Below are 16,217 nucleotides of genomic sequence, written 5' to 3'. Positions count from 1 at the left end.
CCCAGGTGGAGTTTGAGACTCTTATTGACTCGGGGTCTGATGGGGATCTGATCTCCCAGGAGGTGGTAGACAGACTGCAAATCCCCACCGAACCTCTGTCTCCAGCATTAGACATTCATGCCATTAATGGGACCCTTATACACAAGGTTTCTGTTCGTACTGTAAAAAATTCTGTGTCAATTTCTGGAAACCACTCTGAGACCGTGTCATTCTATGTTGTTGGATCCCTTAAACCTCCGGTTATTTTAGGGTTTCCCTGGTTGAGCAGACACAAACCTCACATCGACTGGGCTTAGGGGGGGTTTCTGTCGTGGAGTCCTTTTTGTTTGCTAAATTGCCTTTCCTCTGCCTCTGTTCGTAAGGCTGTGGAGGTCCAAAAGTCTCCGGACCCTCCAGATCTCTGTAAAGTTCCGTCTGTTTATCATGACTTGGGCTCTGTGTTCTGTAAGGTACGTGCTAGGTCTCTTCCCCCCCATCGCCCTTATGACTGTGCCATCGACCTCCTGCCAGGGGCTCAACCACCAAAGGGTCACATTTACCCACTATCGCCTCCTGAACGAGAGGCTATGGACACGTATCTGCAGGAGTGTTTACAGGCGGGGCTCATTCGTCCATCCTCCTCTCCAGCAGGAGCAGGTTTCTTTTTTGTGGGGAAGAAAGATGGGGGCATGCGTCCTTGCATTGATTACAGGGGTTATCACCTGGTTCGAGTGAGAGAGGGTGATGAGTGGAAGACTGCATTCAACACGCCAAGCGGGCACTTCGAATATTTGGTAATGCCTTTTGGTCTAACTAATGCCCCAGCAGTGTTCCAGAGACTAATTAATGACGTACTGAAGGATATGCTGAACAAATTCGTGTTTGTCTATCTGGATGATATTTTGATTTTCTCTCCTGACCCAGAGTCCCACGTGCAGCACGTCAGAGCCGTACTCCAGCGCCTCCTGGAGAACCACCTTTACTGCAAGGCCCAGAAGTGCGAATTCCACTCTACGCAGACTCGGTTCTTGGGTTATGTGGTTTCTCCTGGGAGGATCCAGATGGATGACTCCAAGGTTAAGGCTGTGTTGGAGTGGCCGGTTCCTTCTGGTCGGAAGCCACTACAGCGCTTCCTGGGATTTGTCAATTTCTACAGGCGTTTCATCAGAAGTTTCAGTGGCGTTGCTGCACCCCTTCATAGGATCACTTCATCTAAGGTGCGCTTTGTTTGGGATAAGGAGGCAGAGAGGGCATTTAACGAGCTGAAGAGACGTTTCTCTACAGCCCCTATTCTGACTCAGCCTGATCCCTCCAAACAATTCATTGTGGAGGTGGACGCGTCTGAGTCTGGGGTAGGGGCTGTGTTGTCACAGAGAGCGTCTGATAATAAAATTCATCCCTGCGCGTATTTCTCCCGCAAGCTCACTCCTGCGGAGAGGAACTACGATATAGGGAACAGAGAGCTGTTGGCGGTGAAGGTGGCCTTGGAGGAGTGGCGCCACTGGTTGGAGGGGGCTGAGCAGGCATTCCTAGTGTGGACTGACCACAAAAATCTTGAGTACATTCATTCAGCCAAGCGCCTCAATCCTCGCCAAGCGAGGTGGACTCTGTTTTTGACCGGTTTAACTTCTCCCTGTCCTATCGGCCAGGGAGCAAGAACATCAAACCCGACGCCCTTTCTCGCCAGTTCCAACAGGAAGAGGTGGAGGAGAACCCCACAGAGGCCACGCCCATCATCCCCTCCCACCTGGTGCTAGGAACCACCCGTTGGTCCCTGGAACGGAGGGTACTGGCTTCTGCTCCTGATCCGGCCTCCATTCCCTCAGGCTGTCCTGAGGGCCGGTTGTTTGTACCATCTAACCTACGCACCATGGTTTTGAAGTGGGGGCACTCCTCCCGGCTAGCCTGCCATCCCGGAGTAACGCGGACGGGGTTTCTTATAGCCCAGCGCTTTTGGTGCCCCTCTATGTCCTCTGACATAAGGGCTTTTGTGTCTGTCTGTGCCAGTGTGAAGACCCCCCAGGACCCACCCTGCCGGCCTGCTTCATCCTCTACCTGTGCCGTCCAGACCTTGGTCCCACGTTGCAATGGACTTCATCACTGGACTGCCAAACTCGAGGGGTAAAACCGTCATTCTCACTATAATCGACCGTTTCTCCAAATTAGCCCATGCTATTCCCCTGCAGAAACTTCCTTCGGCCAAGGAACTAGCAGCACTGGTCTCACTGCATCTGTTTCGTCTGCATGGACTTCCCCTCAATATCATCTCTGATCGGGGCCCCCAATTCGTCACGGCTTTCTGGAGGGAGTTCTGCAACCTCCTCGGGATCAAGGTCAGTCTGAGTTCTGGATTCCATCCTCAGACTAACGGCCAGGTAGAGAGGTACAATCAGGACCTGGAGACTTCCCTGCGGGCAATGTGCAGTAAGAATCCGAAGACCTGGGCTGCACAACTTCCTTGGGTAGAATACTCCCACAATGCCCTGGTTAACTCCACAGGATACTCACCCTTTCAGGGTGAGTATCCGCGTATGGGTTCCAGCCCCCTTGTTTCCGCACCAAGAACCCTTGGCCTCCTCCTTGGGCCCGGCGGCTTTCGTGAGGAGGTGTCGTCGTACCTGGAGCAGGTACCGACAAGAACTCCTGCGGAACCAGGAACGGCTCACTGTGGTGGCTAACCGTCGGAGGACCCCCGGCCCGGAGTACAAGGTGGGAGACAAGGTGTGGTTATCCGCTGCCGACGTTCCCTTGAAGGGTGGTTCCAGGAAGCTGCAGCCCCGATACATCGGCCCGTACTCCATCACCCGAATTATAAACCCGGTGGCTGTAAGACTGGACCTGCCTCCCTCTCTGAAGATCCACCCTGTGTTCCACGTGTGCAAGCTGAAGCCTGCTAGGGTTTCTCCTCTACAGCCTGCTCCAGCGCCTCCTCCTGCCCCTCGGATGGTGGATGGAGGGCCTGTTTACACCATTCGAGAGCTTCTCGCCTCTAGGTGAGTGGGAAGGGGCGTCCAGTACTTGGTGAACTGGGAGGGTTACGGCCCGGCGGATCGACAGTGGGTCCCAGAGCGCCACATCTACGACCCCGGACTGATCGCCCATTTCCATCGCCTCCACCCAGATCAGCCCCGTCGGGGTCCGTCTGGTAGCCGGACTTCGGGGAGGGGGTTATGATAAATTCACCCTCCTGCTGCTCAGCTGTACTCCCTCTGGAGGTCGCCCTTCCTTCCCTGTCCGCTGTTTTCCCCCCACAGCTGGTTCTCATTATACTTTGATTTGGTTCCTTTTTAAGGTTTCTGTTCCTGCATATGTTTGTCGCAGCGTCCTGTTTGGATGTCCTCTGTTTGGCTTAACTCTTTGGCATTAAATAGCCTTCATAGTTCCTTCAGTCTCCTTGTCCTTCCTGCATCTGGGTTAAACCCCTTGGGTTCACGTAACATGTAATACAAAAATAAGAAAAATCCCCAATTCTCAGAATTTGCCACAAGGTCGTGAGGCCATCCCACAGTGATTGCAAAACTTCGTTTGGGAAATCTTCGTTGGGAAATCCCCAACACATGTGTTTTGGTATCATACACAAAGTTGCAACTGCAAGCCTGCTTTGACTGCACTGATTGGAGCGTCTTCGAGGCTGCTGCCTCAGACCTGGATGAACTCACTGACACTGTCACATCCTACATCAGTTTCTGTGAGGACATGTGTGTGGAGACTAAAACCTTCTGCACATTCAACAACAACAAACCATGGTTCACTGCTAAACTGAGGCAACTACGTCAGGACAAAGAAGAGGCCTACAGGAGTGGAGATCGGGACCGGTATAAACAGGCTAGAAACAAGCTAACAAAGGAGATCAAGGCTGCAAAGAGGTCCTTCACTGCAAAGCTGACGGACCAGTTTTCTGCCAACGACTCCTCTGCAGTTTGGAAAGGCCTGCAGACCATCACCAACTACCGGAGACCATCCCCCCGCCCCTCAGACAGTTACCACCTGGCTGAGGAGCTTAACGACTTCTACTCAAGGTTCGAAAGAACATCACCTTCCCCCTCAGCCACCATCTCCATCACACAGGATCTACCCGCAATCCCAACCTCCCCCACACCTGCCCCCTCATCCGCACTGACGATCTGTGAACGAGATGTGCGTCAACAGTTCCAGAAGCAGAAGATCAGGAAGGCTCCAGGACCCGATGGAGTCTCTCCCTCCTGCCTGAAAGTCTGTGCTGACCAGCTAGCTCCCATCTTCACCAGGATCTTCAACAGCTCCCTAGAGATGTGTGTGGTACCTGCATGCCTCAAACTCTCCACCATCATTCCAGTCCCCAAGAAGTCCCCAGTCACAGGACTAAATGACTACAGACCAGTCGCCCTGACCTCGGTAGTCATGAAATCCTTCGAACGACTGGTGCTGAACCACCTGAAGGTCATCACAGAGCCTCTGCTAGACCCCCTGCAGTTTGCCTACAGAGCAAACAGGTCAGGGGACGACGCAGTCAACATGGCTCTCCACTACATCCTGCACCACCTGGACTCTGCAGACACCTACGCACGGGTCCTATTCGTGGACTATAGCTCTGCATTTAATACCATCGTCCCAGAGCTCCTCCACCAGAAGTTGTCCCAGCTCGCAGTGCCTCTCCCCACCTGTCAGTGGATCATCAGTTTCCTCACCGACAGGAGGCAGCAGGTAAAACTGGGTCGCTTCACATCCAGCACCCGGATCCTGAACACTGGCGCCCCCCAGGGGTGTGTTCTCTCCCCTCTGCTCTTCTCCCTCTACACCAATGACTGCAGATCAGGAGCCCCCTCTGTGAAACTCTTGAAGTTTGCAGACGACACCACAGTCATTGGGCTCATCCGGGACGGTGATGAGACTGCATATAGAGGAGAAGTGGAGCGGCTAGTCCTCTGGAGCAGCCAGAACCACCTGGAGCTGAACCCACTCAAAACAGTGGAGATGACAGTGGACTTCAGGAGGAACCCCTCCACTCCCCCCCCACTCACAATTCTCAACAGCACTGTCCCCTCAACAGACTCACACAGGTTCCTGGGGTCCACCATCTCACGGGACCTTAAGTGGACCGCTCACATTGACTCACTCCGGAAAAAGGCTCAGCAGAGGTTGTACTTCCTGCGACAACTCAAGAAGTTCAACCTGCCTCAGGAGCTGCTGACCATTTTCTACACTGCAATAATCCAGTCTGTCCTGACCACATCCATCACGGTCTGGTTTGGTTCAGCTACCAGACACGACAGAAACAGACTTCAGAGAATCATCAGATCTGCTGAGAGGATTATTGGTACCAGCCTTCTCCCCATTCAGGACCTGTACCGATCCCGTGCCAGGAAGCGGGCTGGCAGGATCGTAAAAGACCCCTCTCATCCTGGACACTGCCTTTTTAGCCTCCTCCCGTCAGGGCGACGCTTTAGGACACTGCGAACCAAAACCACTCGCCACAAAGACAGCTTCTTCCCCCGAGCTGTCACTCTTATGAACACCTGACTCCAGACTACTCAAGGACACTGTACAATCACATAAACTGTCCAACTGGAATTACTGCTGCTGCATTTTTCATTTTTTATTTTTTATCTTTTTGTCTTGTTATTTCAATCTATTTCCTTATTCAGTTATGTTTATTTATTCATACAGCTACCTTACACTTACCTTCTTTTATATTATTTATCCCTTTATTATTTATCCTTCTACCTTGCTAGTTTGCACAAGAGCACAAGTAACCGAAGTCAAATTCCCTGTACATGCGCTGTACTTGGCAAATAAAGTGATTCTGATTCTCTGATTCTGATAACGGTATTTAGAATTTTTCAAAATTTGAACTCAGTCTACTGGCTTCAGAGTCCAGAGTGCTAACCACTACACCATAGAACCCGATTAGCCGGTTTCACAGCTTTCAATAAGAAAAACTGTAACATACTGGAAAATACTCTGATCAAGATAAAGATTTATGATGAAAATTAAATTTAAAAAATAATGTGGCATATTTTGTACACTAACAGTGAAGTGCATGGAATTCTTTTTGGGAAAATAAATATTTGTTGCTAGAGGCCAGAAAACTGACAGCTTGTTTGAGGGTGTTTGTAATTTTCTATTTGTTAGTTAGAGGCACTGGATTGTTTAGATCCATGTAACAATGATAAGGAGAGTTTCAAGGTTCTACTGAGATTTCAACTCACACTAATGGAATTAGAGTCCAGAGTGCTAATCATTACACCTTACATTTTGCAGGTCAAAAATCCCGAATCAATGAAATTCAAGTTCCCCAGGAGGACACTGGAGTGCCCCGTTGGGCTGCTTTCCTTTACCAAGAGACACCAAGAAGGCTGGGTAAAGGGAAGGCTGGGTAAAGGGAGGCCTTTCCTTCCAATCATGGCCTTCCAGGTATCACCGTTGTTGATGATGTGGGCATTGAAGTTCCCCAGGAGGACACTGGAGTGCCCCTAGGGGGTGTTTTCCTTTACCCCTCCAAGAGACACCAAGAGTACACCACTGGGTACTCTTTATTGGTTTTGCACCAGTAGACCAAAACCACAGTCCTAGACCTATCCCCCAACCCCCAGCCAACACCAGCCGGCCCCCTCTCACCATGAGCAACTCCAGAATGGCAGTGAGTCCAAACCATCTGGAGGGACTGTGTTTCACAGCCCAGACTGTGGGTGGAGTTGAGCCCAAGCGCAGTCATAGGGGAGGAGTTGCTAATGAATGTGAGATATATACATTTATAAATTGAACTCATCTCTGTTTGTGATGTATATTTTCAATTTGTTATTGCACTCACACAACCCTCTGCCTTGAACCGGACATGGGAAATTTCATGAAAATCTCTAGAAAAAAAGTTATTTTTCTCATATTGTGGAAAAACGCGAAAAATCCCGTCATCACAGGTTTTGGCACAAATTGGCATCCAAACCGTAGGTCATGTCGACATCCCATAATGAGTCCAAAACTTCCTTTGGATATCTTTGACAAATATATATCGGTTTCATAAGTCGATTCTAAAACAAAATTGTTCCTGAATATTTAGTTTTAGCTGAGTAAGCACATTTTTTGTGCTGGTTTTTTGTTTACCATTCCCACATTTAGCGATCATTTTGTATGTTACATCGTTTTGTTCAACATGGGCCAGGGAATCGCATATTCATTCTTTACGACATTCTGATAAAAAATGTGCAAGCTAGCTAAGATCGCAACAGTTGCGAATTTGCCACGCACACGCCGTTCAAAATCTACAACTTCTAATTGCAACATTTTTTCAACAATAGCTCGCCATTGATGCCCGAGAAAAGCTACGAGACAATCGGTTAAAGATCCTTAGGAAGAGTTTTCATTTGTATCTGGATGAAAAGGCACTTTTTTATTTTTATTCAAGATGGCGGCCTTTTTCCAAGGTCAAAGATCAAATGAACTTCTGTGGTGTTTGTAGACTCCAGCTGGCGTCATGTTTGTGCGATTTCGTGAAAATTACACAAACAAAAGTGTAGTTTTCCCATAATGTAGAAAAATGCAAAATTGCAGTTTTTGGCACAAAAGGTCGTGTGGCCATCCCATAAGGATTTCAAAACTTCCTTGTGATATCCCCGACATGTGTGTTTGGTCTCGTAACTGTATTTTTAAATTTTTTTATTTTTGGCCCAATAGGTGATTTTTGGCCCATTCATTTTTTTGTACGGGATCGCTTGCCGTGATGTCATCATCTTGAGGGGTGACGTTTACTTTGCCAGAGATTCATTTTCAATTTATGCTAGGTGTGTGCCACTTTTGGTGACTTTTTGAGTATGTGGCGGTGGTCAAATTTTCGGTCAACAGATCCATTAAAAAGGGGGGATGATTTCCTGTAGATGCGTGTAAACGTTTAAAAGGACAGAATCACCCGTACGACTAAAGAGCGTGTAACTGTGTCTTTGTCGTTCTGGTCAAAAAGTCTCAATTTGGAAGCAATAATTTGTGGAGACGACTGAAGCCCAAATGGCAGATAACACACGTCATCGTAATAAAGACGCAGACGGTGAGCACGCCTTAATGAATGAACTGAGAGCACTCAATGACAAAATGGATAAAATGCAGACAAAAATGGACAATATGCAAAGCAATATTGAAACACAGATGGATATAAAAATAAACACCCTCAGGGGAAGCTTGGAAAAAATCATTTTTGATGGACAAGCGGCATTTAAAAGTGAGCTGGAGAAGGCGGTGAGGGAAGTGCACAATAATCTGGATCTGGAAGTTTCAATTATGAGTTCCAGAATGGACGATATTGAAACTAAAATGAGGAACAGAGAAGAGCGGGGAAAATCTTTTGACCCAGACGTGTCACTGATTATTGTTGGGCTGCCTCAAGTGGATGGAGAAAATCTCGAGGCTAAAGTGAAGGAGCTGCTGCAGGATGGATTGCACTGTGAGCCGGTGCCAAAGCTGGTGGCCACGGAGCGCGTAAGGCAGAGAGGACGGCAATCAGGCCTGGTGAAAGTGGAGCTCGCCTCGGTTGAGGAGAAAGTGGCAGTTCTTCGTTTGAAGTCAAGGCTAAAAGATCATGGAAACTACAGGAGAGTTTATGTGTCATCTGCAAAGTCTCACGCGGAGAGACTCATGGAGACAAACTTGCGCACCCTTTTGCGCGAGATCCTGATGGCTAAAGACTACTATGTGGCTGGAAATGGGCGATTGATTAAACGGGCCCAAACGGCAAACAGCCCAGAGCAGCGTGGGGCAGGAGTGTGACGAGAAAACGCTCAGCCCATAAGTACTGAATTTGTTTTAGTTCACTGGAATGTGAACGGCTGGACGCTGAATAACTGTGAACTAAGAGCGCATATTCTCATGTCGCTAGAGCCTGATATTATTTCTTTAAATGAGACTCATCTATCCAATTTAATACCGGAGCTGGATGGCTTTGGATTGGACACAATCGGATTGTGCACAGAAAAGCTGTTAAAGCATCTGGGGGTGTGGGAATATTTGTGAAAAATACTCTATTGGACAGTTTTTCTTTGAGAATTGATAAAACTTATGATGGGATTCTGTCTTTACGTTTTGAGCATGGTTTGTCACAATTTTTCGTTTAAAGTAATCTCATGCTACTTGTCCCCTGAAACCTCTACTTGGGGGCGCAATGCTGATCTTTTTTTTGCCCATTTACTTTCACTAATTTATGCATGTGATGCTGATTCTGTTTATATATGTGGAGACTTGAACAGTCGTATAGGATGCTTAAAAGACTTTGTGGATGAGGATGATATTCCCTCAAGAGTTGTGTTAGACACGGTATTAAACAATCATGGACACGCTTTTGTTGAATTTCTTAAAGACTCTAAATGTTGTGTTCTGAATGGGAGGGTAAATCCAGAGAATGATGGTTTCACCTCTGTGTCCTTTAAGGGTAAAGCTGTGGTGGATAACATTGTCACCCCGCACACTGGTTTAAACGAGTGTGTTGAATTTAAAGTTCTCACCCCTTTGGAGCTGATAAAAAGCAACGAGTCTGATCTGATGAACCTCATTGATGACAGAAGTAAACTCCCTGATCATTCAGTGCTCTATTTGCGTCTTAAAACTATTGAAACAAATTTTTCAAATAATATGCAAGCTGGTTTACAAAATAAAAAGCCAATTAGAAAACTGCCTGTTAATTTTATGGAGTCAGAAGTCTGTTGTGAGTCTCTATGTGAAATTGGTCTTCAGCTGAGGGAAGGTAAACAAACACAGGAAAATCTGAACCATTGCTATGGTTGGTTTTGTAATGTTTTATATAAAGAATTGGATAAAAATAGACCAATACACAAATATAAAAGCAATAAAGGAATATGTAAAAGAAATCAACCTTACTGGAACAATGAACTGCAGAGTCTATGGGAAAAACTGTGTCTGTATCAGAGAAAAAGTATTTAAAATGCAGAGAAATGGTTCTGAAAAGAGAGCTTCTTTCTGTGTTTAAAAACTGTCAGAGTCATTTTGATAAGAAGTTAAAATTATTTAAAAGACGTTTCAGGAGGGGTAAAGCTCTTCAACTACAACTGCATTTGCAAAATAATAAATCACAGTTATTTTGGAGGGAAATAAATAAACTTGGACCTAAAAGTAGAAGGCCAATTCCACATGAGATTTTTACAGACTCTGGAGAATCTGTTTTTCTAACAGAGCAAGTGTTAAACAAGTGGGAGTCAGATTATAAGAACTTGTTTACTTGTAATAGTAGTTCCCACTTATTTGATGACCAGTTTTTTCTGAATATGTGCAAATCCAAAAAACTGCTTGAAGACGATAGTTTAAAAATTTCTCTAAACTAATCTGAAAAAATAAATCAAGATATTACAATTGAGGAAGTTCTAAAAGTCATTGAGAAAACTAAACTTCATAAAGCGGCTGGTGTGGATGAACTATCAAACAAGGTTCTTAGGTGTCCTAAATTGTTAGATACTTTACATTGCCTCTTTAGATTCTGTTCTAAGAATGGCTTTATACCATCTATTTGGTATAAATCGATCATCAAGCCGATTCCAAAATCCCCTCAAGCAGACCCAAGAGTCCCTCTGAATTATAGAGGCATTAGCCTTCTGAGTACCGTGTATAAAGTGTTTTCTAGTATTTTAAATAATCGGTTATCTGAATATCTAGAAACAAACGAAGTCCTTGTAGAGGAGCAGAATGGATTCAGGAGAAATAGAGCGTGTATTGACAATATTTATGTTCTGTCCTCGGTGGTGAGAGCCAGACTGCAAGAAAGTAAAAGTACCTTTGTTTGTTTTGTGGATTTTAAAAAAGCATTTGACACGATAGATAGAGATCTTCTTGAATATAAATTACTTATGTATGGTATTAATGGTCAATTTTATAAAGCAATTAAAGCTCTGTACAAGGCTCCATTAGCCTGTGTGCAGGTGAATGACATAAAAACAGGATGGTTTTCCACACCATTTGGAGTTAAACAGGGAGATGTTCTTTCACCAACTCTTTTTTCTATCTATGTCAACGATTTAGCTCAAGAAATTAAGAAAACTAACTTGGGTATTGATATCAATAATTGGAACTTGAGCATAGTACTTTATGCTGATGATATTATTTTGATAGCGGGTGAGGAAATAAAATTATAAGGAATGTTAAATACAATGAATGACTGGTGTAACAAATGGAGACTCACTATCAATGGTGATAAAACACAAATAGTTCATTTTAGAAAGCCTTTAGTACCTCAAAGTAATTTTCGGTTTTATTTTGGTAAAACTACTCTCATGTTTACTGATACCTATAAATATCTTGGTTTTGTTTTTCATAAAAATATGATGTTCTCAGAAGGAAAGCAGCTGTTATCAGATTCTGCTGGGAGGGCACTTGGTGCAGTGATAAATAAGATGAAGGTCTGTCCTGAGTTGAGTTTTGACACGTTTAGTAAATTGTACGATGTCATGGTGGGATCTGTGTTATTTTATTCTGCAGGAGTCTGGGGTTATGAAGACGCTCCTGAGTTTGATAAGGTTCAAAACAGGGCAATGAGATATTTTCTGGGTGTACACAGGTTCACCGCTAAAGCCGCCATTGAGGGGGACATGGGGTGGGAACCTTGTGTGATCAAACAAAGAGCAGAAGTTCTCAGATTATGGAACCGGCTGGTGACTTTACCTGCAGAGAGACTTGCGCGTAAAATATTTGATTGGGATAGAGCTCATATTTATCCCTGGTGTAATGATGTATTTAACATTCTGTCCTCTGTGAACCTACAATCATTATTTTTTAATTGTTTGAAATGTAAGATAGATAATGTTAAGGAAACTTTAGGTGGTTATTATGAAAAAGAATGGAAAATGAAACTGCTTCAAAAACCAAAATTACGAACTTATTTGCAAGTTAAGGACACATTTTCTGCTGAGCCATATGTTATATATAACTTAAAAAGAGGACAAAGGCTACGTTCACACTGCAGGGCTTAATGCTCAATTCGGATTTTTTGAAAAAATCTGATTTGTTGCTATACCGTTCACATTTCCAAGTAAATCCGAACTTTTGTGATCTCCAGTGTGACCGTGACACGACCCAAACGAGACCCGCATGCGCAGAAGCCAGAAGAATACTCAACGGTGAACGACGTCACTTGTTGTTTGCGGAGCAAACGTTAACAATTGATGTCAACAACAGTGTTGTCAAAAGCGGAGCTCTTTTTGTTATATTAAATTTATTTTCACGAAGGAGCAGCACAATTACAATCTTCTCATTTTAAGAAGGCAATGGAGTCGGGATCGTCTGTACCCACTGTTGTGGAATGGAAATGTGCATGTGTTGGGGCCGCGCGCCCGCGTGTGTGTGTGCAAGCGCGTGCCGCGATAGAGAATGGGGGGGGGGGCAGTGTGGGCGCGCATGTTAATAAAAGAAGGTTGCCCCCAGAATAAATGCTATGGACTCTTTATTAACCCGTTCTGGAGAATCTAAGGATCAGAACAGGGAGGAGGAGGAGGATCGCCTCGGGTCCTCCGCGCTTCTGATCACGGTCGGAAAGGGGAGAAAGAAAAAAAAGTCTTTGCGGGAAAGGTTCAACACCACGCTCGGCCATTTAGCTGGAAATTTTTTCAAAAACCGCCCAGTTGCGATAAGAGCCCTGGAGTTTGGCCTGAAAAGAGCGATCAGCCCAAATATTAATCCAATCAGTGACCTCCCTTCCCTTTCACTGACGGGTCTCAGCAGCATCGTCCACCATGGTTGATGTTTAGGTTCTCGTTCCTGCCTACTTCAACGCAAAATGATGACGTTTGTTGCGTGTCGATGACGTACGGTTCGGAATCAAGTCGCCTGGCCAGTCAGACGGCGGTCGCAATTGAAAAGATCGGCTACGTTTCGGAATCAGGCCGGCAAACCCACAGGGCCTGGGTCACATTTGAAAAGAGCGGATCTGTGTCGTTCAGACTGTCATGAAAAGATCGGAATTGGGCCGCTTAGGGGCAAAAAATTCGGAATTGGGTCGTTTCAGCCTTCAGTGTGAACGTAGCCAAAGATCCTTATGTGCTCAACTGAGAGCAGGAGTGCTCCCCCTACAGGTGGAAGTAGGGCGCTTTATAGGCATTCCTGAGGAGGAAAGACTCTGTGAGGTCTGTGAGCCGCAAGTGGTGGAGGATGAATTTCATTTTTTGTTTTATTGTCCTTTGTATGAAAAACAGAGACTTTGTATGTATGAGGTAATAGAAAAGAAATGTCCTGATTTGTTTTGGTTATCTGAAGACAAAATTTTACGTTGTCTTTTTGAAAATGAAATCTTTTGTTTGGCAAATTTTGTGTCAAAGGCATGGACAATAAGAATGGACACTTTGTATTCTGTTAGACTCTGATTAGGGGGATTATTGTATTTTTGTGAGGGGGATGTATCTTTATGTATTGTGTAGTTTGTCTTTCAGTGTCATATAAGCCCGTGTGGGCTGGGCACCTTAGTGCATGACACTTAAATAAATCCAATCAATCAATCAATCAGAAAGAGAAACATAACAATGAAGAAAAAAACAATGCGGAAAACCAATATACTGTGGAAGTTTTGTGGTTAAGATGGCCTATGTCTTTCAGTACAGTTTTTCTTTTACTATATACTGGTCATGTCTTTTGGTGCTTATACTTTTTTTTTAGCGCTTTTTGAACCTTTTTGTGTTTTTGTCATCATCTTTGCAATAACAATTTGGACTTTTTGCGGTGATGTTTTATGTATGGTTGTATATTTTTTGTTGTACTACACAGTTGTCATGTCGTTTTAGGCTTTTGACAACTTTTGACCTGTTTTTTGATGTCTTGAACCTTTATGAGTGTTTGACCGTTGTTGTGAAAACAAAATGGCCCTTGCAGTCACTGACTCTGCTGTATAATAATGAAGGGGGAGTGGCACAAACAATTCTTCGGACTGAGTGAGGCGCAGTACAGTGTGGAAGTATGCTGTGTTTTATAGGATGAAATGAGAGTCACATAAACGTAGACATGAAGTAACGCAAGCACATTGTCATTACTTCCCCATCTCTAATGTGTTCCTACTAGTTTTTCTTTTAAGCCAATCATATCATTGGTCAAGGTCAAGGTCAAAATTTATGTTGACATGACAAACATTTACTTATTCTATCATTCATTTGTTCAAAATAAATCTTTCCACCATAAAGACATTGACCATGATTGTTCTGTCACTTTGATTTACATTCTTTGGCCCACTTGATAGTAAAGTGGAGCAAATGAAGCACCAATGAGCATTGGCTCAAGAGTTGAGCAAGTGCTTCTTGGAGCTTCATCTAGTAAATCTACAGGAAACTCCAGGTCCAAAAACAGAAAAAAGTTCAGCAACAAAGGAAGCAATACATTGGAGAAATAGGCTTGAATGTGAGGACAAGTTACAGCAAACTGCCAGAGAAGCAGAGGAATATACAGAGTTTAGGACAGGTGAGGGTAATGAGGCTAATGAGGAGGGAAGGTAGTGCAGCAAAGACCTGATAGGTAACAGCTGCTGGAGGTTTGACAGCACTAGAGAATGTGGTTGTGTCTGAATTCACTCTACGTCCCGGTTAGTGCAGTATATAGTGTGTTTGCCATTTTGTTGTGGTGTCCAATGTTATGTCCGAATTCCTTGACTATTCACTACATAGTGCACTATATGGTGCCTTTTCCCATTTTGTAGACATGTCCAAACCTACCCTGTGTAGGTTTGGACATCTCTGTCCGAATTACCGCCCTAACCCTTATATAGTGCACTATATAGTGCAATCCCCATTTTGTAGGGCTGTCCGAATCAACAGTTCCAAAATCAAGTGCACTAGAAATTTCCCAGAAGTCTGTGCGAAAAACCAGTGTGGATCAATGGTCACTAGATTTGCGCATAAAGACCACAATGCATTGCGTTTGAATTTTTCGAAAATGGCAGACGGTTACGCAAGGAAGACGACCCAAAAATGTAAGTATTTTAAGAAGTATCAAGTATCTGTTGGAAAATATATGTGCAAATATGTAATATGACATGTTTGATATGTAATATTACTCCAATATCACATGTCAAATATTACTCAACATATTATTTTGAAGCTCATCAATTTTGGTAATGCTAAAGCTAACACTAATTAGCGTCGAAGGCTAAAACCAAAAGCAGTAGGTAGTACTTCAAAAAGGAGTGAGTTCTAACCGTAGTCATAAGTTAACACTTTAAAAAAAAATGTGTTTACATATCTTGGGACAGATGAGGATGAGGAAAATCGGAACCGTCTGCAGATGGGGAAAGTTTTCACGCAATCGCGTGCCGGATGGAAGTAAGATCACACTTACTCAGATTTGTATTCATTTATAATTAAACTGTTAATCATTGTCATATTGGGGTGAAGGTTTTTGTTGAAAGAGCCAGAAGAGGAGGAAAGAGCAAGAAGGGAGGAAAAGCAACAGGAGAGTCTGTTAAGCTTACTTGAGTTGGAAATATTGTTTAAAAAAATGTACCGTTGTTGTTTTCGCAATTTGTTTAATAAATGTATGAACAAACATGAATTATTTACATGTATTATTTAAATCTGAGCCATTTTTAACTATCTCAAAAGGATTTTCATAAACATCAAATGTAAATGTTTACAATTTCGTTTTAAATGTTAACATTTATTTTTATACGTTATTAATAATCGTGGTCCTCTAGAGCCATTTTCGTCACAGTTGGAGCTGAAAGGAAAGCAGGGATTTGTCCCCGCAGACAGATGCCACTTTGCCCATCCTGCTGGTTCCTGGTGTGTCGTCCTGCTGTGGCTCAACATCTTTGGCTCCAAGGGGGCCCCTTCGCTGATGCACAGATTGTGCAGGGTGGTGCTGCAGGCAATGATTTTCACCGCAAAGGTTGGTTTTACTTCCAGTGCCCCCAGAAATATTGCTCTCCTGAGACTGTGCCCTTGCGTGGTGCTGCTTGTAAACCAGGTTGTCAACTGCATTCCTCAGGGGGTTCTTGTAGGGCAGGGGTGTCAAACTCATTTTCACTGAGGGCCACATCATATCCGCTGTCCTCAAAGGGCCAGATGTAACTTATACATGTAATGTAATGAAAAATAAATGTTACTACTGCTTAATGTTAAATTACTCTATTTTTTCCACCCCAATTTTTTAAAGTGACAATTACAGTTACATGTGTCATGACTAGTAGAACTAAACAGACCCAAACGCTGGAACCCGGAAGGAGACACAGGTGAGTTTTGAGGTGAGTAAAAAAGGATTTTATATTCAAATCGTGATTCAGTAGATGGTAGGCGAAGCAG

The 16,217-nt window shown here is 44.2% G+C and overlaps 1 protein-coding gene across 2 annotated transcripts in view; it reads left to right on the top strand.

Annotated features, from left to right (window-relative positions):
• The window catches only part of LOC144990926 (uncharacterized), a 76,618-nt gene that overhangs the window by 56,946 nt on the left and 3,455 nt on the right, over positions 1-16,217 (top strand). Inside the window, exon 4 of one of the 2 annotated variants that reach the window (XM_078944201.1) lies at positions 6,220-15,804. The exons of the other annotated variant lie outside the window; for it this stretch is intronic. Within the exon in view, the coding sequence (XP_078800327.1) occupies positions 6,220-6,338 (119 nt within the window). The 3' untranslated portion in view covers positions 6,339-15,804. The remainder of the gene's footprint in view (positions 1-6,219; positions 15,805-16,217) is intronic. 2 annotated transcript variants of the gene reach the window in all.

The sequence above is a fragment of the Oryzias latipes genome, chromosome 3, assembly GCF_053564925.1.
Source record: "Oryzias latipes strain Hd-rR chromosome 3, Olatipes_Hd-rR_3.1".
Classification (NCBI taxonomy): Eukaryota; Metazoa; Chordata; class Actinopteri; order Beloniformes; family Adrianichthyidae; genus Oryzias; species Oryzias latipes.
This window is presented reverse-complemented; position numbering and strand designations above follow the sequence as displayed.